This window comes from Ursus maritimus, unplaced genomic scaffold, assembly GCF_017311325.1.
Source record: "Ursus maritimus isolate PB19 unplaced genomic scaffold, ASM1731132v1 scaffold_10, whole genome shotgun sequence".
In the NCBI taxonomy this organism is placed as follows: domain Eukaryota; kingdom Metazoa; phylum Chordata; class Mammalia; order Carnivora; family Ursidae; genus Ursus; species Ursus maritimus.
In genome coordinates this window covers 25,851,559-25,875,455 of record NW_024423344.1, presented here as the reverse complement: position 1 = coordinate 25,875,455, position 23,897 = coordinate 25,851,559, and the positions used below count along the sequence as shown (strand labels likewise).

At 42.4% G+C, this 23,897-nt stretch overlaps 1 protein-coding gene and 1 non-coding gene across 2 annotated transcripts in view; both read left to right on the top strand.

Annotated features, from left to right (window-relative positions):
- Nucleotides 1-9,288, top strand: part of GTF2F2 (general transcription factor IIF subunit 2) — a 132,496-nt gene extending 123,208 nt beyond the window's left edge. Inside the window, exon 8 of the mRNA XM_008706829.2 lies at nucleotides 8,727-9,288. Within this exon, the coding sequence (XP_008705051.1) occupies nucleotides 8,727-8,846 (120 nt within the window). The 3' untranslated portion in view covers nucleotides 8,847-9,288. The remainder of the gene's footprint in view (nucleotides 1-8,726) is intronic.
- A 4,690-nt stretch (nucleotides 9,289-13,978) lies between these two features.
- LOC121101449 lies at nucleotides 13,979-14,109 on the top strand. Its single transcript, XR_005833432.1, has one exon. It is a non-coding gene; the product is annotated as a small nucleolar RNA SNORA46 (small nucleolar RNA).
- The last annotated feature ends 9,788 nt before the right edge of the window (nucleotides 14,110-23,897 follow it).

Below are 23,897 nucleotides of genomic sequence, written 5' to 3'. Positions count from 1 at the left end.
GAGTTTATTATAATAACATTTCCTCCTTTAACTTACATGTTATGTTTCACCTTTTTTTTCGCCCTTTTTTTACCATATTTCTGAATGTGGTAAAATTTGATGTGAATTTACTAACATAACCAATTGGGTCCAGATTTTACAGAAATACTATGTAGATGAAAGCAATATTTAACATAAGCACCCAGTAGAGAAAGTTGGGCATTTATTTATATACAAAGTTTACATAGAATTTATTCTTTAAGATTTTATTTTTTTATTTGAGAGAGAGAGAGAGAGAGAGAACACAAGCAGGGGAGGGGCAGAGAGGGAGAGAGAGAAACAGACTCCCTGCTAAGCGCGGAGCCTTAAGTGGCCCAGTCCCAGGACCCTGTGATCATGACCTGAGTTGGAAATCAGATACTTAACTGACTGAGACACCCAGGAACCCCAGAATTTTTAATTAAGCAGTCGGCCACAAAATTATATTTAATCTGAAAAATGTCATTAGTTATAAAATCTTCTTCCCTACCCTTCTAGCATCATCTGAAGAAAGGTTAAAGTAAGTTTTAAGCTTATTAACCACCTTCTGATTTCTTTATTCAGTCCTTGAACAAGTTAGAAGGACTTGTTTTTAGGCTTGCCACCCTTATGGAAATTATCTCAGGAAAGAGATAAATTTCTTTGCATTGGTCTCAGCACTAGAGAAAGCATGACTCTGTGGATTAAGATAAGTGTTCACAGCTTCCCAGTTTCTCTATCTCACAGGAGAATTGAGATACCAGAGGATATGCCTGTTGGCAGAAAACCTTGTGTCAGTTCTGTACTGCAGCTTTATAGAGACATTCCTTCTAGAATGTCCCAAGATAAAGATATTCTAATTCCATCATATTTTCCAGTGCATATGGACTGATACACACAGCTAGCCACTGTTTATTGGAAATATTAACCATCATAACTTGGTAATAAAAAATGACTTTTTTTTTTAATGTCATATTCTATACAGACTTTATTATGGAATTTAGTTTGCTTTCCAGTTTTCCAAAAACCTTTTTTTTTAAATTATTAACATGTAATGTATTATTTGTTTCAGGGGTACAGGTCTATGATCCATCAGTCTTACACAATACACAGCGCACACCACAACACATATCCTCCCCAGTGTCCATCACCCAGCCACCCCATCCCCTCACCCCTTTCTGCTCCAGCAACCCTCTGTTTCCTGAGATTAAGTGTCTCTTATGGTTTGTCTGCCTCTCTGTTTTTGTCTTGTTTCATTTTTTCCTCTCTTCCCCTCTATTCCTCTGCCTTGTTTCTCAAATTCCACATATCAGCGAGATCATAGGATAATTGTCTTTCTCTGATTGACTTAAAATGGCATTATCTTAATTTGTTGTAATGAGCTAGATAGGTCTCCTCCCCCACCACCACCAATTTAAAAATCTTTATTTTCAGGGGCACCTGGGTGGCTCAGTTCAGTTAAGCTCAAATAAATAAAATCTTTTTTTAAATTATAGTTCACAGGATTTTAGTATATTCACGGAGATGTATGACCATCACCACAATCAATTTTAGAACATTTTCTTCAATCAAAAAGAACCCCATACTTGTTAGCTGTCACTCCCCTTTCTCCCACCCCTACCCTAGGTGAATACTAATTTATTTTCTATCCGTGGAGATTTGCCTACTCTGGACATTTCATATACATGGAATCATATAATATGTGTCTCTTATAACTGACTTCTTTAATCTAGGCATAACATTTTCAGATGTCATCCACATTTTGGCGTGTATCAATATTTCGTTGTTTTTTATTGCCAACTAGTATACTGTTATAGAGAGAGATACAACATTTTGTTTATCCGTTCACTCATGATAGACATTTGAGTTGTTTCTGCTTTTTGGCTATTATCAAGAAAGCTGCGGTAAACATTCATGTACAAGTTTTTTATGTGAACATAGGTTTTTGGTTGTTTTTTGTTTTTTTCTCTTGGGAGTGGAATTGCTGAGTCACTTTATAACTCTGTTTAACCTGAGGAACTAACTCCCAGGTTGTCAGCAATCCTTTTTTAATCCTTAGCCATCAAAAACTTTTTTATCTACTATTGCCCTAAGGTAAAACCTCACTCTCTATTCCAGATATTTTAAGGATAGATAATACTTCAGCATTGGGAGTGCTAGCTAATTTACAGAAGACTCTCTATTGGTAAAATATATACCTATAGTCTCTTTGCTTGTCATTTAATTTCTAGCAATATTTTCAAATAGACTAATAATAACTATGCCAATTAATATCTTCTTATTTTTTTGTATGTTTGGAACTATACTTCACAACAAAGACACTAATAGATAGTTGCCATGGTTCTAAATGCACGAATTCATATTTAAATTTCCTTTTTTTTTTTTTGCCTTTTCTATTTTATTTTTTATTTAAATGCAATTTAACATATAGTGTATTATTAGTTTCAGAGATAGAATTCAGTGATTCGTCAGTTGCATACAACACCCAGTGCTCATTACTTCAAGGGCCTTCCTTAATGCCCATCACCCAGTTACCCCATCCACCCTCCACCTCCCCTCCAGCAACCCTGTTTGTTCCCTGTAATTAAGAGTCTCTTATGATTTGCCTCCCTCTCTGTTTTCATCTTATTTCATTTTCCTTCCCTTCCCCTATGTTCATCTGTTTTGTTTCTTAAATTCCACATATTTAAATTTCAAAAGGAATTTTAGTTTTTGCTACTTTGTTACATTTTGGATATTTCTGGTTGTATTTTCCTAATTATAACAGTTTCAACATTAGCTATATATGTATACACTTTTCCCAGTTGAAAGCCATCATATCTCAGCCTTGGAATATCTTGCAGTATTCCAAGGTTAACTTATGTTTAGCATACAAATAAACAAATACAGGGTTTTTTGGGTGGTTTTTTTTTTGAGATTTTATGTGCTTATTTGAGAGAGAGTGAGGGAGAGAGAGATCATGAGCAGGGGGAAGGGGTAGAGGGAGCCCAGACTGTCTGCTGAGCAGGTGCCCCATGTGGGACTCATTCCCAGGGTCCTGGGATCATGACCTGAGCTGAAGGCAGATGCTTAACCAAATGAGCCACCCGGGCACCCTAAAAAAAAAAAAAAATACAGTTTAGGAAACATCTTTAAACAAATAGTTAAATTGAAAGTTTTGGCCCAAAGGAGGTAAACTTTGTTCATCTGATATGTGCGAACATGTGAATCATTTGCCAGTGCTATGCTTTTCCAGAATTTGGATTAAGCCATAAGATAGGGCTTGTGCCTTGACCACTTCATTACCCATCATCTCTACTTCTCAGAGTTTTACAGAGGGAGGAATGCGGCCTGTGTGAGCTGAGAGGAAGATGGGGGGCGGTGAGGTCTAGTAGGAAAGTGGAGGTGAAACCAGAAGGAAAAGAGGATAAAAATACCGACATGGCCCATGTCCCAGAGAATCCTCAGTGTTCCCTTCCCTATCCTGTTTGCAGTTTTCTCTATCTAGAGGAGTGAAAACATATGTTGCCTTTGTTAATAGCTTATGCCTAATATGTAGTTTGTTTTTTTAATGAAAGAATTTTGTGCCTTGGAGCCACTAACATCTTTATCAATAAGTCCTCTGTTTTAATCACACAACTCATTTGAAATGATACTTTGAAATTATACAGAACTGATCATGCCCCTCTTGCGTTGTTGGATCATTTTATAAAAAGCATATAATGACTGCCCTTTAGTGACTGGCATTAACCTGTGCTGTCTTTGGTATAGATTGCATATTGTCTCTTCAGTCCAACCTTTCTGCGGAGATTTTGTGACGAGACATCTAATAGGGTCATATTATTTGTTCGCCTAAAGCATTAATAGTTGGTGATCAGCTGTTTGTCAGAGATACATGTTTTTGACCAATTTCTAGGAATTTAGATACAATTAGTTTATTATTATATATACGTTACACTTCACTGAAATTCCTGGTTTGGGAATTGGTTGGCAGAGCAGTAGAGGAAAAGATGATATGAGAAATGGTGGGGGTGGAGGGAGGGAGGGATGGGAGGAGAAAGAGAAAGACTGCAGTAGTCGGCTCCTGTGCCTTGTTACTCTACATAGGTTTGTCGTGATTGGGGGTGGGGGGATAGGAATATGATCTGTTGATTTCTGGCTTTTGGGCCACCACAGTGTTATCTTTTTTTTTTTTTTTTAAAGATTTTATTTATTTATTTGACAGAGAGAGACAGCCAGCGAGAGAGGGAACACAAACAGGGGGAGTGGGAGAGGACGAGGCAGGCTCCTAGCAGAGAAGCCTGATGTGGGGCTCCATTCCAGAACGCTGGGATCACGCCCTGAGCCTAAGGCAGACGCTTAACGACTAAGCCACCCAGGCGCCCCTCACCACAGTGTTATCTTGACCCACAAATATGCAAATCACATCCTAATCACTTGACCTCTTTGGTCCAGTATTTGCTTTGCCTTTTCCTTCCAAGGAAGCTATCCTGTTGTATCCCTTCTTTCTCTGCAATTCAGACTTGCTGTAAATACTCTCCCACACGTCCCTTTGATGAAGGGTTGCTGGACCTGAGCCAGTTTATTATTTCAGATCTTGTTCTACAGCACTGCACATAGCAGTAATGAGAAATCTCTCCAGTCCTGTGTCACATAAAGGCGATCTACTGAGTTCTAGAATTCTTTGTTTAAAATGCAGGTGGTCAGGCAGAAGATTAAATTGGAAAGTCATTGTTGAATATGAGAGGAGAACAACTAGTATATCCTGATCTCCGCACAGAATTGCCATTCAATTCAAAGGATCAAATACACATCCTCAAAACCTAAGATCGTGACTCCAGCTGGGATAAGGGCCCCTTCTCAGTGCTCCCACAATATCCTGTATATATATGTGTCCTTATTTCTGCACTTTAGTTTGTGATGGCCTGCTTCTATGCCTTTAGCCTCCCCACTCACACACCCTACTCTTAAACCATAAACTCTTGAGGATGAAGACTGTGTTGCCACTCTGTCTGGCCCATAGTAGCTTCTAAAAAAAAGATTTGTATGAATATATGAATTTTTATAAAAGGAAAGTTAGATTGCCCATTGATCTTCAATCCTGTTAGAATCTTTAAAATTTCCCCCTCAGATGGCTTTGTCCCCAACAATATTTTACCACTCTAATACAGATTTTTAGTGATAAATGTCATCCAGATTCAGGTGATACAGTTAGTCAACTTGTATTTCTCATTGCCCTATAAGTTAATTAGAGCCTGAGTTCTAAAAACGAGAAGAACTAGAGTTAGCATAGTTTAGTCCTATGGACCATCTAAGTGATCTTACCTCAAACACCTCCCCCACTAAATCCTCTTAGTTCCCTTGTTTACTCTTAAGCATACCCTACTTATTCAGTGTAAGTGTCCTGAGCCTCTGTGATAGGCAGGCAGCCACTGTAATAGGAGCACATGGCTTGATGGGAAAGAGGCATGCGAGTCAAGGGTTATAGTGTAGTATGAGGGCTATCACTGAAGTACATAGAGTGTGAAATGAAAATCTAAGAGATGGGACTGTTAGGGAAAGTTGGTCTGAGAGAGTGACCTTTGTGCAGAGTCTTCAAGGATGAGGAGTTCAGATTTAAGGGAGGGGGATAAGTATGACAGGGAAAGGGAATAGCATATGGAGAAAACTAGAAGCATGTAGACACAGAAATGACAGTATGTATTCAGGGAATTCTTAGAAGATGAGGCCAAAGGGAAAAGGCAGGCCTGAATGGATGTCTGTGAAGGAGTATGGAATTTAACCTGTAGGCCATAGTGGGGAAGTCATTAAAAAGTTTTCAGCGGGGGTGCCTGGGTGGCTCAGTCGGTTAAGCATCTGCCTTTGGCTTAGGTCACGATCCCAAGGTCGTGGGAACGAGCCCCATGTCGGGCTCTCTGTTCAGCGGGGAGTCTGCTTCTCACTCTCCCTCTGCCCTTACCCCACTTGCATGCGTGTGCTCTCTCTCTCAAATAAATAAGTATTTAAAAAAATTTTTTTTCAACAGAGGAATGACATGATCTCACTGTTACCTACCTGGGTCTTTCCTTCAGGGACCTTTGTGACCTGTGTTTCTCTATCATTACTATTACTTTCTCTACTAATGAGTTGTGCCAAATTAATTCATTTGGTTAGAGTAAAATGGCTTTAGGTTGCAGTTTGGAACATTCTAAAACTCCAGAAATGTCTCCTTCCCCACCTTCCACCAAAAAAAAAGAACTCTTACCGTGGCTAGATATTGTGATCCTAATCTCATCTTGTTACCTGACAAATTGACAGACTGAATATCTCATTCTGTTCTTATTGTTGAAAAGGAAATAATGAGTGACTTTTCATTAAGAAAACAAAATACTCCATAACCTTATACTAATTTAACAAAATGAGTGTGGACTATACATGAAAGCAACTGAATTTGTACACTTGAGACTCTACTATCTTGTGTTTAACCCATTTGAGGCTTTTCGTGTCCTGTATCTGGCTTCTGAATGGGCACGCTAGTCTTGAAGTCCAGAGAGAGCTGCTGTCTCACAATCACAGCGCCCCCAGCGGTTGCTCTTTCCAGTTTTGACCCAGAGCAGTGCAGCCAGTTGTTTGATTGTTTGTGTCCAAGTTTGTAGCCAGCCTCACAATAAATCATCCTTTGGAATTTTACAAAGATGTCATTCATGGCATCTAAACTGAAAATCCTTTATGTCCAGCACAGCATTTTCCCTTTATGAATACTGTTTAATTAGAAAGTAGCTTATGAACAGTGTCCCGTTTTAAAAATGTGATTTGAAGTGGCAGATAGCAGAGCAGATGTGCTTATTACCTGGATGTTTCAAGCCTTTATGCTTACTCATTGGCACAGATCCCTTAGTGAAAGCAACTGCAGAAAGTGTGGGAGCAAGCAGGCTTCTTCCTGGGGGAAACCCAGGCCTCATTTGATTCATTGCTGCCACCTGCTGGGCCCTGGCTGCTGGAATGGGAAGGCCACACCAGTAGTCCAGCTAAGCCATCCAGGGCCATGTAGTTCCGGTGTTAATCAGCTATTGTTTCTAGGTGACAACCCACTCCTAAATGAAAGGATCTAAACAGTAGAGCATTATACATCAGTGTAAAGTGGTATTCGATTGTGTTTGTTGTCACACAATCCCCAGAAATTGTGAGGCTGAGAGAACTAAGCAAACTTCAAGGACTCAAGATCCTAGAGTATTAGAGCTGGACGAACCCTTAAAGCAGATGCCTTGGAGCTTTAGTGTAGCTAAATCAGAGTCTCCTAGAGGCTTGTGAAAATGCAGATTCCCAGGCCTGGCCCCAGAGATTTTGATTAACTAGGCCTGATTTGAGAGGTTTATTTAACAAGTTTCCCATGAGGTTCTGAGGCAGTCAAGCCCCAGGAAGGGCACTGCCTTAAACATTATCTCTGGAAGAGCTTCTCAACCATTTTTCTAATCAGTGCCTCATTTCAATAAATAAAAAAAATTACATCTTCTATCAACAGTGTGAGTTACTAGTACTGTAACTGGTTCTTTGAAGCATATACACAAAATATTACTGGATTGGTTCTGCAGAGGAAAAAAAACGTTTTTAAAAAGATTTTATTTATTCATTTGAGAAAGAGTGCACGAGAGAGAGGGAGAGAGGGAGGGCATAAGCATGGGCAGGGGCAGATGGAGAGAAAGAAGCAGACTCCCCGCTGAGCAGAGATTCCCAAGCACAAGGATGTGGGGTTCGATCCCAGGACCCCAAGATCATGACCTGAGCTGAAGGCAGACACTTAACTGACTGAGCCACCCAGGCTCCCCAGAAAACACTTATAAATAATTAACTTTTCTCTCTGTTGCCAAGAAGGAAGTAGTATAATTTAATTGGTCAGTGTACAGTGGAATGCTTTTTGGTGTTGGGCATTGGCAAGTAAAGGTAGGATTTGGTATTATATTTATCACAGCCATCACTTCCCCGAATACAGTAATCATTTGGTTAATGTGTATTGAATTTTGAGGGACCTAAAATAACATAAAACAGTTCTGCCCTAAGTCATTGCTCACCTCCTTCCTCTGGAGTAGCCAAGCATGAGAAAACTGCAGGCCCCATGGCTTTTAGCATGTCTTATTATCACTTCTTATTCCTTACCCTGTCTTGGCAAGCTTGGCCAAGGTCAAATAATACTAAAGATGAGTAATAACTTTCCTTATTACAAAGGAAAAACAAGTGGCCTGATAGCAAATTTGAAAAGTCACCTTAGAATTGATTATTCTGGATGCCTGTCCTGTGCTTGCTTTCTAGAATATTATCATCCCAAAAATATTTGTTATTTTTTTTATATATGCTCCTGCTTCTGAAACGACTGGCTCCAATCCAAGAATAACCCTACCCAACTGTGAACTGAGTGAGGCCACTGAACTCAAGGGAAGATTACACGTGGTATACTGTGTCATCTTAGTAAACAGTGAACACCAGTAACTTTCTAGTGTATTTTCATCTAGACTTTTTTTTTTTTAAAGCTCTCAGGTCATTGGCATGCCAGACTTCCAATCCCTTTAATGCAAATGAGTGTATATTTAACACAGTTATCATGTACTGCATGTGTAGAACCAAGACGCAGTTTATCGAACATCTTTATAGAGAAATCTTGTTGAGCTTTCAAGATCGTAATTTGTATTACTTATGAGCATGGTTTGGTGTACGGTTTTATTTTAAATTTTGTTTCCTGCCTTCATAGTCTCATCTTGGGTTGTTTTTGTTTTTAGGGGTACCTAAAGGAAATATTGAAAGAAATTGGCGTTCAGAATGTAAAAGGGACCCACAAAAACACATGGGAGCTGAAGCCAGAGTATAGACATTATCAAGGAGAAGAAAAGAGTGATTAAGAAGACTTACCCAGCATGCTAACAGAACAACTAAAGGGTGATGCGCTGAGGAAACACCACTGATACTCGAATACTTGAGTACCGTCTGTTGTAGGGGTAAAAGGACTGGAACTTTAATTTCCCTAGGTAAATTTTTTAAACAATAATTCTTGTAAAGTTACTTAAGTGTTTTTTTGAGGAAAAAAATTTATTTATAGGCTTGTATTAAACTAGATTATTCAGAATGGGGTGAGGGGCTGGGGGAGTTAAGAAGGTTTTTCTTTTTAAATATTGACTTTTAAAATGTAAAATTAGGAAATGTTTTCTAAATGAGGACTCTCTGTCCTTGTTTTATCTCTGAGGATCTGAGGTGATACAAGTCCGAAGTGAATGGCAAAGCAAGAAAAAAGTAGTCAACTACAGAAAGTCTTAAAAGGAATAAAAAGCCAAAGTTCCTTATTCTGAAATTGTCCAAGAACAAAGCTGTCTTTATTTATTTATTTTTACAGGTGATCATGTTTCACATCCACACCCACTAATAAAGAAGAGAGCATTTATGTTTGTACCTAGGATAGTTTTCATCATTAGCTTGCATATTACCCTAGTGTTAGTGACATGAGAAATGGAAAAAATTTTGTCGAATAGATATTTCTTTTATTTGCCTTTTTTTTTTTAAGATTTTTTTGTTTAAGTAATCTCTATGCCCAATATGGGACTCGAACCCATGACCCCACAATCAAGAGTCGCGTGGTCTACCGACTGAGCCAACCTGGTGCCCCTCTTTTATTTTGCTTATAAAAGAATTAGAAATTAAGTGTTTTTCCAATAATTCAAGATATATCTTCCCCGTCCAGATTATAAGCTTCTCAGAAACTGACTTCACTCCAGAATTTTGCCGCATATTCATCTGGCAGGTACCAACTATCACCTGACAAATGATGTTGACAAACTAATGGAGGGTTGTAGGGTGAGGCTGATATGTGTTAGGCAGTCGCAAAAACAAACATCCCCACAAACAAGACCACCAAACCCAAGAAGCTTTAACAAATGAAACACAAGAAAAAGTTGCTTTTTATTTGTTCGTTTTGTCAGCTGCTTCTGTGTGCTTGCAACCAAGAAGTAGCAAATGCTAAAAATTTAGGAAAATGTTATATAATTAAAGCCAATCAAGGAGAAACCCATCCATTGAGATAAATATTTTTCTGTATGATTTGATTTTCAGCATTGAGGTTGAGTACTACTGCATTGGGAAAATGTTTATCTTTGCATTCCCACTGTAAAATAAAATTCTGATGAGGGAGGGTGGTCTTACTCTGTTCTGGTGCAGGAACCAAATGTATCCCCCTTACCTTTCAGTTTCTGGCGGAGACTCAGTGTCAGGAAACAGATGGGTAATGGTGTGACAAATCTGTACAGAATTGAGAATTCTGGGTACCTGTCATGTGCTTGGTTCACAGCATAGATCTCCCCCCAGACCTTGTCTTTTTTTGATGTTTGGTCCTGCTCTGAAACAGACCTCTGTGTCCTCTACTTCTGCCTTTAGTTTTTATGGTGACAGCGCCTGCCAGATTGAACTGTGTAGCCGCTGGCAGCGCTTCCAGGGCAGAATAGTGTCTCGTCTGAAGCTCTGCTCTGGTCTTTCTGCAGATCTGCTTTCTGCAGCTTATTTTCATTCTCTTTTACCTCATCACACCTGACAGTATCTGCTCGAGTCTCTTAAACATGGGTGACCAGTTCAGTGGCAGAGCTAATCTAGGCGGTAGGCCGGTACCATTCCTGATTAGATGTTTTGAAATTGCTTTCTTACTTAATACTAAAATACGGCAACTGGTAATGAAGGAGACTCTCTCCAGGTTCCTTTATTCTTTTATTTCAGCACTCTCTTACTCTGTAAACATGCTTTCTTTCCACATCCAGCTATCAGGAAGTAGGAGTCCTAAGCCCTCATAGCCACTGTGCTTTGAGAGACAGGAAAGCTAGTAAGAGACATACACATCTGGTAAGATGTCACATCATAAGAGCACAGGAGGGCCATGCTTCGTAGGTGATTTAGTTAAACTCCGCTAGTTACACACACTTAAGGGACGTTTTGACCAACAAACTGTAATAAATATATTATGGTTGCTGGGCATTGGGAAGATTTGAAATTACATGTTGCCACAGTAACTTCTAAAATGATAGATCTTAAAAAAGAAAACGGTTTTTGCTCTGTTGTATCATAAGCAGCCCTTAAGGAGTTCAGCAGAGTTGCAGTTGTTCCTAATGGTCTCTGAACAAATTTTCTTTGGAGCTTATTTTCATCGTTGTTGGTACTTAATCAGTGAAATAAGAGTAAACACTTATCAGGCCCTTATGTGCCTTGCAGTGTGTTAAATGCTCTAAAATATCTCTTTTAATCCTCAGAAATAGCTCGAAGAGGTAGATAATGACCATTTTAGAGAACCATTTCCTGCCCAACACACTGTCATGAGACCCGATCCCTCTTTGGGGGGAATTCTACCTTTGGGCCAAAGTGTATACCAGAGTGTACTTTTCCAGAAACCTTCCCCCCCACTCACACACCAATCCTCCCCTCCAGGAAAGTGGTGCAGACCCCAGAAGAAGTTGTGAGAGTGAGGGAGTTTGTCTTTGGCATCTCTAATACAAACACCCAAACCTCCCTATTGAGAGGATGAAAACTGAGCTCCCTTCTTTAAAGTCAAGATCCTCTTGCTAAAATGTTCATCCCTGCTACACTTCAAGTACCCAGGTAAGGTGCACAGCTTTACAGTGGCCTTTTTTTGACCTCTTTAGGAGTTAAGGACCCCTGTGGAATGTGATAGGAGGCTGGGGCACTGGGCTGAAGGGGCACTTGCTGGGCTGGGCACCCACCTCTCATCCCAGTACATTGGCCATTTTCCTTAGCATTTGTGTCAGAGTCCAGGAGGTGATAAGTTGGTTTTCTTTTCAACTCAGTTTTCTTTTTAACGTGAGTCGAGAACAGGTTCCTGAGCCTAATATTTCCATGTGTAAGAATAGGAATCAGAGATTGCTTTTTAATCTTCCTTTTCTTTACATACTTCCATTTTTTCTTCTTCCTACTTCCTGGTCTTTGAGCAAGTACAACCATCCATAGTACAGTAGTACCATGTAAATCTAACAGACGGCAGTATAAGCCCCTAATAGTTTATTATAAGAAAATCAACAGCTTTTATCTGACTTTGTTAGAAATCATCTAAATTTACAAGGACATTTTAGATGCTTTAGCTTCCAGTTTAAACTAGATTCTGTCAGATCAGTTCGTCTTAAATTTTACGGTTTTAAAGAATGATTTTCTTAAAGTGTACCTTTTTTTTAAATGTTGAAATTGGTATTTAAAAATCTTAAGATTTTTGTCTTGTGGAAATGTATTTAAAATGGAAATGTATTTAAAAATCTTAAGATTTTTGTCTTGTGAAAATGTAAGTACACCAAAAGAATAGGTTGCTGGACTAAACACCGTAGTGTGGCGTGGTCATGGAGCACAGAGAACTGTGCAAGTATTTACTGACCATGATTATATCCCAGGCACTGTGGATACTAAAGTGCTAGACATAAGAGGCGTTCACAGTCTAGTGGGAAATAGAGAATGTAGACAGATACAACACTGTGTGGGTAGAGAAGTGTGAACTGAGTGCTGCAATCAATCAGAATATTCCAGTTAATTCATTGTTGCCATTTATGCTCTACATGGATTTCCAATTTTTAAAGCATTTGAATGCAGTAATATATACTTAATTATAATTCTTTGAATATAATTTAACCATTGAAAATTCCTAAAACACAAGAGGATTTATACAATGCCTAAGGATTATTATTATGAACACATACAGTGGTTGTCTGTAATACATCGATCTCGTTAACAGAATGCTAAATTGAAGGACTCACTGGGCTAATCCTTGTGACATGTAAGCCTTATTTCTGATTGCCATTCTAGTTTCTCTCCTTGAACAAAAGCCTGGGAAGCACTTTGAACATTCATTCATGCATTCCGCGAAAGCCCACTAAATGCCCCCTGTGTGCCAGGCACCATGAGCAAAGGTTGATGGGTGTTTGTAATAACGTGCCTTACATGCCAACAGTTCTCTGCCTGTGTTACTAAATAAGCGGGAAGAACAATAGCTTTTGTTTATTGGACCCTTGCTGTATGTCAGGCACTGCGCTAAGCATTTGACTCCTATTACTCATTTAATCCTCACAACAACACTAAAACATGGGTCTCTTTTTGCCTTTATTTTATAGATGTGGAACATCAGGTACTGAAAGGTTGAAGAACCTAGCCAGGGTCATAACCAAGGTAGTCAGGGGCAGAGCCAGATTCAAATCCCAGAATAGCACTGGGCAGCGCAGGCTCTGAGTTACTATTATGTGTATTAAGTGTGCTTTTATGGGTCCCATGCTGCTGGTTGCTCTTAGCTGCAGCTCACCTGCCCAGAGTCTCCCGTTTGGATTTTTGTTGTTTGTATGTTGTTGTTATTAACATTATTGAGGTGTAATTGACCTATAACTCTTTTGTATTTGACTTCTTACTAATGGGTAGCAAAGTCTCGAGTTATCGTTCTTGAATCCGCAGAGAGTTAATTCTGGATTCTACCTGAGTTGCATTGCCCTTAGAGGTTAGTTTCCAATTTTTGTTGAGGTTCTGGAGTTTCTTACGGAATGATGTTCCTTTGTGGTTTTTTTGGCTCTAGATTCAGATAAGATTATTGCCCAGGAATGACTGCAGATGGCCAATGTACTTGATTTACTTACCTTCTAGATCACCCAGGCTTATGAGAAAGTTGGTGATTTGGCTGGTCACAGTTGAGGGTCTCTGCCTTGTAAGCACAACGGATCGGAAGCCGATCGGTTTGGGACTGCGAAGGCATACGGATACAGGGCTCAGTACGAACAGGTCCTTGCTTTCAGACACTCGCGGTATTGAAGAGGACTTGGAAGCAAACAGCCAGCCAACATGGTGTATGAAGTGCAGTGGTAGAAATACACGGCAGAATGTTTTAAGAGCTACTGGATTCAAAGCAGGTCACTTAGAGCAGGCTGTTTGCTTTGTGTGCCTCTTAGTTTCCTCATCTGTGAAATAGATAAAAGTATCTGCTTCACAGAACTGTAGTGAAAGGTCAATGAGTCGGTATGTCAGCACTGTATTTAGACCTGTGGAGGGGAATTTTCTTGGCGATGCTGTAGTGCAGAGGAATCACTGGCTCTTTCTGTTGCACAGCTGACTTTGTGCCATTCTGCTGGTGCTGTATGGGGTTAAGGATCATAACTATATGTATATTGTTTTAAAAGTCAATGTATGTAAGGCACTTAGAACACTGTGTGACATGTCGAAAGTTCTTAATCGTATACAAAATATGTGAAATATAGAAGTAGCACAGGGAATGAAATGATCAGTTACATCTTTGGGGAGTCAGGAAAGCGTTCCTCGAGCCCCTGAAGTGGATTTTGAACAGGGTCTAAGAGTTCAGCAAGATTCAGGGGGCAAGAAGTATAGAAAGAACAAACGCATGGGTATTATTTGACAGGGTGGTTGGCGTGAGAGCCCGCACACACCTTCAGTGTGCTCACAGATGCAGCTTGGCGTGGTATAGGAGTGTGGCCCGACATGTCGCGTCCAGTCTCGGTCTGATGGAAGCATGTGGAGGGCAAGTCATCACTGCCTGGGACCAGGTGGAATGGATGAGCAGCTAGGCAGGACTAGCCTCCTTCAGTCGTACACACAAGGTCAAAATGATGCAGATAACCTAATCGTTCCCTTATTTGCAGCCTCCTTTCCCACTTCGATTCATCTGTGAACACATTTCTTTAATATAGTCCAACTGAAGTGACAGTGGAAACCAATCTTAGTGAATTACATGTTAGAGGTTTGAAGTCCCAATCCTTTATCCTTCCACCACAGCAAACTAATTAATAAAGATAAATAGGGAGCAGGAGCTAAATGAGGTCAGATGCACTTTACTAATGGAGGCCTAGTAACTCCTACCTGGACTAGAGGACTTAGCTAAGAGCTGAGGCTGAAGAGGGAGTTCCTTATCCTTCTCCTCAGTTGGTGTTGACTGGCTGTCCACTGGTAGGCAGTTGGCCTGACTTACCATTTGCAGGTGAAAAATCTGGAACAGCTGGAAGAAGACATCCAAATGGCCAGCAGGTACATAAAAGATACTAAATATCACTAATCATCAGGGAAATGCAAATCAAAATGACAATGAGATACCACCTCACACCTGTTAGAATGGCCAAGCTCAAGAAGACGAGATAATAAGCGTTGGCAAGGCTATGGAGAAAAGGGAGCCTTCGTACACTATTGGTGGAATGTAATTGCTTTAGTCACTATGGAAAACAATACGGAGTTTCCTCAAAAAATTAAAAATAGATCTACTTATTCCGCTTATGGGTGTGTACCCAAAGGAAATGAAAACAGGGTATCAAAGAGGTATATGCATGCCCATTTTATTGCAGCATTATTTACAATAGCTAAGATATGGAAACAACCCGAATACCTATCAACAGATAAATGGATGAAGAAGATGTGAAATATATATGCATATATATATATACATATATATATATGAAAAATATCTTCAGGAATGTTATTGAGCCAGGAAAAAGAAGAAAATCCTGCCACGTATGGACCTTGAAGGTGTTAGGCTGAGATAAGTCAGAGAAAGACAAATAGTCTTAAATTTGGCATTCACTTTTATGTGGAATCAAAAAAGTCATATTCATAAAAGCAGAGAGTCAAATGGTGGTCCCTGAGACTGGGGGCAATGGGGGGGTAGAAGAGACTTTTAAGGGTACAAACTTGCAAGTAGTAGTAAATAAGTCCTAGAGTTAACGCGTAGAGTAGTGAATGTAGACAACAGTATTATAATCATCACATTTGCTAAGACTCTAAATCATAATCCAACCACAAAAAATAATTCTGTGATATAAGAGGTGCTGTTCCTACAATGACAGTCATCTCACCTTATATAAATGTATCAAATCAACATGTTGTATACCTAAATTAACAGGATGTTAGCTATAAATAAATAGTCAAATGTGGATCTCCAGAGATACCAGGGTAGCATGAAACTACTGATAGCACTTCAGAAATAACGATCATCAGTGATGTTGAAAAGGAGCCTTTAAAAATTCTACAGAAGGGGCGCCTGGGTGGCTCAGTCGGTTAAGCATCTGCTTTCAGCTCAGGTCATGATCCCGGGATCCTGGGATCTAGCCCCATGTCGGGCTCCCTGCTCAGTGGAGAGCCTGCTTCTACCTGCTGCTCTGCCTACTTGTGCTGTCTATCTCTTTGTCAAATAGAATCTTAAAAAAAAAAATAAAAATCCTACAGAAGAGAAAATATTTATAAAACACGTACGAAGGACTTGTATCTAGACTGTATAAAGATCTCTCAAAGTTCAATAACAGAACAAGCCAGTTTAAAAATGGGCAGTAAATGTACACATGCACCTCATCAGGAAGATACGGATGGTCACATAAGCTCGGGAAAAGCTACTCAGCATCACTGCTTGAGGGAAATGCAAGTAAAGCCACAGATAATGTTACATACCTATCAGGATGGCTACGGTTTCCGAGGCCTGACAGTCCCAAGTGCTGGTGAGCAGGCAGAAAAACCAGAACTCTCTCACGTTGCTCACGGGAATGCAGAATCATACAGGTACCTTGCAAACCAGCTGGGCCGTGTTTTGTAAACTTCTACCACCGTACAACCCAGGAATCCCACTCCTATTTCCCCCCAGAGAAATGAAAATCCTATGTGCACACAAAAACCTGTACACAGAGGTCTGTAGTAGCTTTAATCCTTACAGCCCAAAACTGGACACGCCCCCTGCCACCCTGCCATGTCCACCAGCTTGTGAGCAGATAACCAGTGGTGCAGTCCTGCGCTGGAATGCTCCTCGGCCATGAGAATGGAGGGCCTGCTGCTGCGGCCATTTGGATGAACGGCCTCTGCACTATGCCAAGTGAAAGAAGCCAGACTCCTGGGGCTCCATACCATATGCTTCCATCTACAGGACATTACAGAAATGGCAAAACTAGAGGATTAAAAATACAGGTCAATACTTGCCTGGGGTTGAGGGTGTGTGGAGGGATTGACTATAGACACAAGGGAACATTTTGGGTGATGGCAGTCCTGACTGTGGTGGTGGTTACAGCTCTGTGTGTGTGTGTGTGTGTGTGTGTGTGTGTGTGTGTGTGTGTTGAAACTTGCACATTTAAAAAGTTGCCTTCGGGGGGCGCCTGGGTGGCTCAGTCGTTAAGCATCTGTCTTCGGCTCAGGGCGTGATCCCAGCGTTCTGGGATCGGGCCTGCACCAGGCTCCTCCACTGGGAGCCTGCTTCTTCCTCTCCCACTCCCCCTACTTGTGTTCCCTCTCTTGCTGGCTGTCTGTCTCTCTGTCAAATAAATAAATAAAATCTTTAAAAAATAATAATAAAATAAAAAGTTGCCTTCGGGGCACCTGGGTGACTCAGACGGTTAAGCAGCCGACTCTTGATTTCAGGTCATGATCTCACAATCATGAGATTGAGCCCGAGTCAGGCTTCACACTCAGCAGGGTGTCTGCTTGAGAATTCTCCCCCCTCTCTCCTTCCAGCACGAACTCGCTATCTCATATAAATAAAATCTTTAAAAAAAAAAATGACTTCTGCATACAAAGTATACATCAATAAGCCTAGCTTAAAAAATAAATAGAATGAGTACTGGAAATAAATGTCCAACAGGGAAAGGTAAATTATGACTCATCTGTATTATGGAATGTCTGCAACAGTTAAAAAATTACATGAATATATTGACTGGAAAGGTTTCATTAAGTATAAAAAGCAAGTTTCAAAACTTAATAAGGTCCTATTTATATTAATGAAACAAAGTACATTTTTAAGTAGGTTCCATGCCGTGTGGGGCTTGAACTCACAACCTTGAGATCAAAAGTTGTATGCTCTACTGACTGAGGCAGCTGGGCGCCCCACAAAATACATATTTCTACATGAGCACATGCATCGATAAACACACAGGAAACATCAGGAAACACCAGTCTTGTAATAGTGCTGCCTCTGGGGAGGAGACCAGGATAGGAAGGCAAGGCAAGGGGGGATGTCTCCTTATGTGTGTATTTTTACAATGGCAGTATGTTAATGTTTCAAATGTTTATATATTATAAATGTTTATATATACATTTATATATCGAATTTTTATGATATATATATATACACACATCATATATATATATATATATATATTGAAAATCAAGCCTAAAGGGAGACTGTGCCTTTTATGAAGTTAAAACTTAAGGCCACTCCAAAGATACGTAATACTCTAGTTCTACTCCCTGGGCACTAGTGTTAGGAAACGCCTTCAGTCCCGCTGTCAAGGAAGAGCCTCTCCCTAGAGGACGCCGTGTAGGAGAGGATAGACTGCATCGGGCTGTAATGAATGTCACCCCGCTGCATCCGGGGCAGCACCCTAGGCACCGGGGTCCGGTTGCCAGGGAAGACGGGCTGCCTGCACCACACAGCCAAGGAGTCCGCAGCTTGCTCCCATCGGGGAAAGGTGGGGATGTGATCAGGGCCTGCCGACAGTGCTAGAGGCCTGCTCTGTTGCCCTGACGAATTCTCCAAGCATTAACAGACGTAAATTCCATCTCCGAAAAGGAAGAAAATTCCTGGTATATACAAGCATTGGAGGCCTTGAATTAAGTCCATTGGCAGAAGGGCCCCAAAAAGCCAACAATGGACTGAATCATTTATATGCCCACAACAACAAACTTGGAAAATGAGTATCCCTGAGGAGTGAGAAACCCACCACTGATTTGCTAAATGTTTGAGAAAGCAAGTTTGAATAATGATTTCCTACTGTAGTAGGGGAGGTAAGAGATCTATTTTTTAAAGCAGCGAAAACCAAGGTAAGTTCTTAACTGTCTCAGTGGAACTGTGGCTACAACTCAAGTCAGCCTAAGCTACAGCTTTTGCTAATGTCGCTAGCCCCACAACGTTTCTTGTCTCACTCTCCTGCCCTTGGATGAGGAGTCTTATTCCTCATGGAGCCGAGATCAGAGGGGAGAGCAGGTGTGCCTTTCCTGTGCTGTGTGCTGTGCTGAACTCGGGACCTTCAGTGGAAGCTTCTGTATGTAGGGAGTCATTATTCACCAAGCCTTTATATCCTCTTAGAAAATAAAATTCTTAATCACCTTCAGACAGACTGTCAAGTGAGACCTCAACGCATCAGTCCACTCTGAGGTCACATTCTGACAACCACCTACACAGAGACTCGCCTGTAAGCCCACAGACCTTAGCCTGCGAGCTTAGTGCGATGAAATGAAAGGACCTCGGCCTGTGGATGTCAAGTTGCATGCGGTTGCAGGTGGATACCAGGTAATCAACTGAGAGAGGACAGAAAAGAAAAACAGGATTATTTCAAATCACATTAAAACAAAACCACCATCAGTTGGGATGCCTGGCTGGCTCAGAAGAGTGTGCAACTCTTGATCTTGGGGTCGTGAGTTTGAGCCCTGCGTTGGGGGTAGAGATTACTTAATAAATAAAATAGATAAACCTTCAGTTGGGCCAGGCTGGTTGATTTCCTCGTGAAAACAATTTGAGTATGTCGATCAGCAAGGGCATCACATGTGTTAGAAAAATACGAGTCAGCATGTTAGAACTGGGTTCCACATTCTCCAGCACACCTAATACTTGGTTTTGCCAGATCTTTGTGAGCAGTTGTTGTCACCAGTAATCTAGGGTGGAGAAATTTGTTGCGGTGTAGGGGTGATGGCTGCAGAGAAGCTGGTCAGCAGAAAAGAGAGTATCTGCACTAGGTGAGAGGTTGGCAAGGATGAACCCTGATGTCCATTCTGGTTTTAAGATTCTATAATTCTAAGCCGGGGGCCTGGGTAGGCTTGCCTGTCCGTCTTGCCCATATCCCAAGACTGGAGAGAGGTGTGCTTTAATTCTCACTTGGGGGGCGCCTGGGTGGCTCAGTCATTAAGGGTCTGCCTTCGGCTCAGGGCGTGATCCCAGCGTTCTGGGATTGAGCCCCACGTCGGGCTCTTCCGCTGGGAGCCTGCTTCTTCCTCTCCCACTCCCCCTGCTTGTGTTCCCTCTCTCGCTGGCTTGCTCTCTCTCTGTCAAATAAATAAAAATCTTAAAAAAAAAAAAAATTCTCACTTGGAACTTCTGCACCTGGCACAGCCCCAGCTACAGCGCACACGCTGAGTTGTACGCAGAAGCATCCGCTGTGGACAGGCCAGCAGGCACTAGACAGGCGTGTGTGTTCTGGGGAAAGACCATTCACTGCTTGGCTTCCCAGCATCACCTGGCCCCTGCTGCAGGCCCACCTTCTTCTACACACGCTCTTGCCCACACCTGGAAATACTTGTCTGTCACCCAGTTCTTACCCGGCTCCCTCCTACTAAAGGCTCTTCCAGTGGTAGGAAGGAGAAAGCCACTTAAGTCTGCTCAAAGGCAGAAAGGACAGCGCTCCCACGGACTGGCGCTTCTTCCCTTCCTCTCTCAGAAGCCACATGGTCTCTGCTGTTGGCCTGCCTCTGTGGCTCTACCCCACCCTCTTCTCTGCAGATTGGCTTCCCTGGCTTCACAAGGTCATGTTCCCCTAGAACTTCAGCATGTGTTTTGCTCTGTCTTAACACAGTGCCAGCTCTGGCGTCAATTTGACATGACTTTCCACCTCAGCTTCTCACAGTTGACTGACTCTAATTCTGGAAATCTCCAGATTTCCCAGAAAATCTGATGGTTGCCTTTTGGTCCGGCGTCCACTCCTAATCTGATCAGTGCGGAGAAGCATGAATGGCGGCCATAGTTGCAGGGACAGGTAGGTTCCAATGGAAGCGCTGATGTTCAGCTGAGCACTCCAGAAAGCAGCCACAGTACCCTCCAACTGGGTCAGTTACTCATGAATGCACATCTGGGAATATAAGATCCTGAGGCCATTGTTTCATTGTTTCTGTAAGATTCTGTGCCTTGAGTTCCACAACTAAAGAAATAGAGCACCGGGGAAAAGCCCCACCAAAGGATTTCAAGGTAATGGTGAAAATTAGGAGGAAAAGGCCCTTCCAGTTCTAACATTCCTAGGATTCCCATGGAAAGATAGAATACTGCGCCTGTAGGAGAAAAGAACAGCGTCCATCTGCACAAACCCAGCTGTATGAAGGACTCCTCTGTCGGGTGCGTGACGGGAGAGAACCTACACCGCAGTGGGAGCAGCGTGAGCCACCATTTTACACAAACCATCAGCAACAGTTTAGAGAGCTTCGATCTCCAGTTCCGAGAAAGTTGACGTGGTGCTTATGCTTCCATGTTGCTAGTGAGCACTGAAAAAGCACTTTAGCATCTCCAAGAATTCAACAGCAATTTCTGTTCCCATTCTACACAGAAACAAAGGCACAGAAAGGGAAACGTTCACACCACACGGCCTGATAGTGGCTGAGCTGGGGCCAGTGTGCACTCATTGCCAGCGCCACACCCTCTCTCCAGCCCTGGGATTCTCAGGATTCTCAAACCCACCTAGTCATCAGAGTCAAGGGGATTGGGAGGGGGGGCAGGCAGACATGGTAAAAAGCAGATTGCTAGGCACTACTTGGGAAAACTGAAGCATAGCCCTTGGGAGTGAGCCCTAGCTCTATAAAGCTCCAAGTTATTTTTTTTAAGATGTTATTTATTTGATAGCGTAAGCAGGGGAAGCAGCAGGCAGAGGGAGAGGGAGAAGTAGGCTCCCTGACCCACAACCAGGGAGCAGGGAGCCTGAAGCAGGGCTCGATCTCAGGACCCTGAGATCATGACCTGAGCCAAGGGCAGACAATTAACCAACTGACCCACTCAGGTGCCCCCCCTTTAAAGCTGTATTTATTAGAGAACACATGGGGGAGGGGGGCAGAGGGAGAAGGCATCTCCAGCAGACTCCCTGCTGAGCGAGCAGCCTGGCGTGGGGCTTGATCCCATGATCCAAGATCATGACTTGAGCCAAAATCAAGAGTCAGGTGCTTAACCGACTGAACCCCTCAGGCGCCTCTAAAGCTCCAAGGTATTTCTGATGATCAACCAGGTCTGGAAACAATTGCACTCGTCAAAATTTTCAGCCACAAAAGCAATTAAGAAGAGTGATGGTGTTTTCCTAGCCATGAAGAGCGTGTAGGAAGGTTTCAGGCTTTTCCTGATACACAGTGGTATCTACCTATCCCGCATCGCACCCCACAGCCTACCCGGAGAACCCGAGAATGAGTCCACGCTGACAGTGTGACCGGACACCTGGTGAGGCCTCCCTGCGTGCCCTGAAGCCTGAAGATGAGGACACGCGTTCCCAACAGGGCCTGGAGGGTTAAGTGAGAAGCGTTTGTAAAGCGGCTCCGTGCCTGCCACATAGTACATGTTCAATAAACGCTTCTTGTTGACTGTTTCCAGAGCTGCTGTCGCTGACTGAAAAAAGCAGCCTGCCTTTCTCGCCTTTCATTGCTAGCCATTTCACGGGAAAGGGCCAAAGCTGTTAACAGGGATGAAAAGCTGAGACAGAGGAAAACTGGTATTGAATAATGGCAGTTGTTTTTATCAAATAGACCAAATAGTAACTCCAGTTTGGGAAAAAACAAAGGTAAATATCGGCTGGTCCTAGAACTGTTTTAGAGCTGTGGGATCAGACCCACGACCAGGTCTCTCACCCCCAGGGTCACCGGAGCTGGCAAGCAGTGCTGTCCACCCCCCGCCCACCAGCCCTAGATCCCCTCACTTCCTGTCAGTTTTCCTGATGAGGTTCAATCCTTGGGGTGAGTGTCCTGGTGTAAACAATGAGGGGAGGACGCAAGCAGTTGTTACCCCAGTGTGTGTCAGTTGGGACTTTAGGCCCCATGGTTTCTTCTCTTACAGTGTCTACTCCTGATTTCCTTGCCCTGAGAGGTCTGGCTCCTGCATCTGAGGAGGTAAGAGCGCTAAGAATGGATGGAGAAAATGCCTCTTCATGGTCACTCCCCGGAAGGCAGCCCCTCCCAGTCACATCTTTAAGTCCTACCTACATGCTCTGGGGTACAGAGTGCTGTAAAGTGAAAGGGCGTGTGACGCTCAGAGTTCTGCCTGGGTTTGTGCCTTAATTCGCGTTCATGACACACGAGATGTAGACCTCTCTGAGCCAGTGAGACCCTCACCCTGTTGGGTAACGAGGCGTCTGAGCACATTTTTGTCTTGGTGCAACAGTTGGTTTCTCAGACCTTGAGCCAGCTTGATAGGAGAACTTGTTCCAGATTTCTTTAAATGATGAATAAACCTTATTTTGAAAACAACTATTCACCGCCTTCCATCCTCAGATAAAATGAGTGCAGCACTCTGTCATTTATCAAAGTGGAGACTACACCTACACGAGATCTACTTTGGGCTCGCAGAGGGTGGTGATGCCACAGCTCACGGAGGCTCCCTTGCCAAGTTCATTTAAACCCGGCTGAATAGCACCAAGGGCATGCTGGCTGAGCACACTGGGACTGACCTCAGAGCTCGGTTGGTGAAAAATAGCTTTATACAGTTGAAAGCAAGCAGTGGGGTCAGCCTGGGGGCTGTCTTTTTAAGCGTATTTTTCAAGGACCTGACAAAGGAAATTTAGGAGTTCTGTCAGTCAGACCTGCGGGAATGTCAGCTAGTTCTCCTGGCACTGTCCCCTCCCTTGGCTGCAGAGAGACTTGATAATGGGTGAAGAAACAGCTCATTCCTTAGAGTGGGGAGGGAGGAAGGAAAGGAGGGAGGGAGGGATGTGCCGAGCTGAGAAGTTAGCCATTACCTTAAGGCTTTTGACCACTCACGTGAAGAGAAGGCTGAGGTCTTGCAAAATTTCTTCAGGCCCCGTGGTCTAGAATGTGAAAGAAGTTAGAAGGACCGAAAGAAATCGGACAATGGAAGTATTCAAATTAATGATTGCTGAAAACATAACTCCTAATCACAGTACTTCCTTGTATCACGTATAAACAACGTGAACCACACACGTTCTCAGACCGTTCGGGATCACTGAACGCTTCCCGTGTGGAGGAAGGGAGTTTGACTGGAACGAGCATAGGTTCTG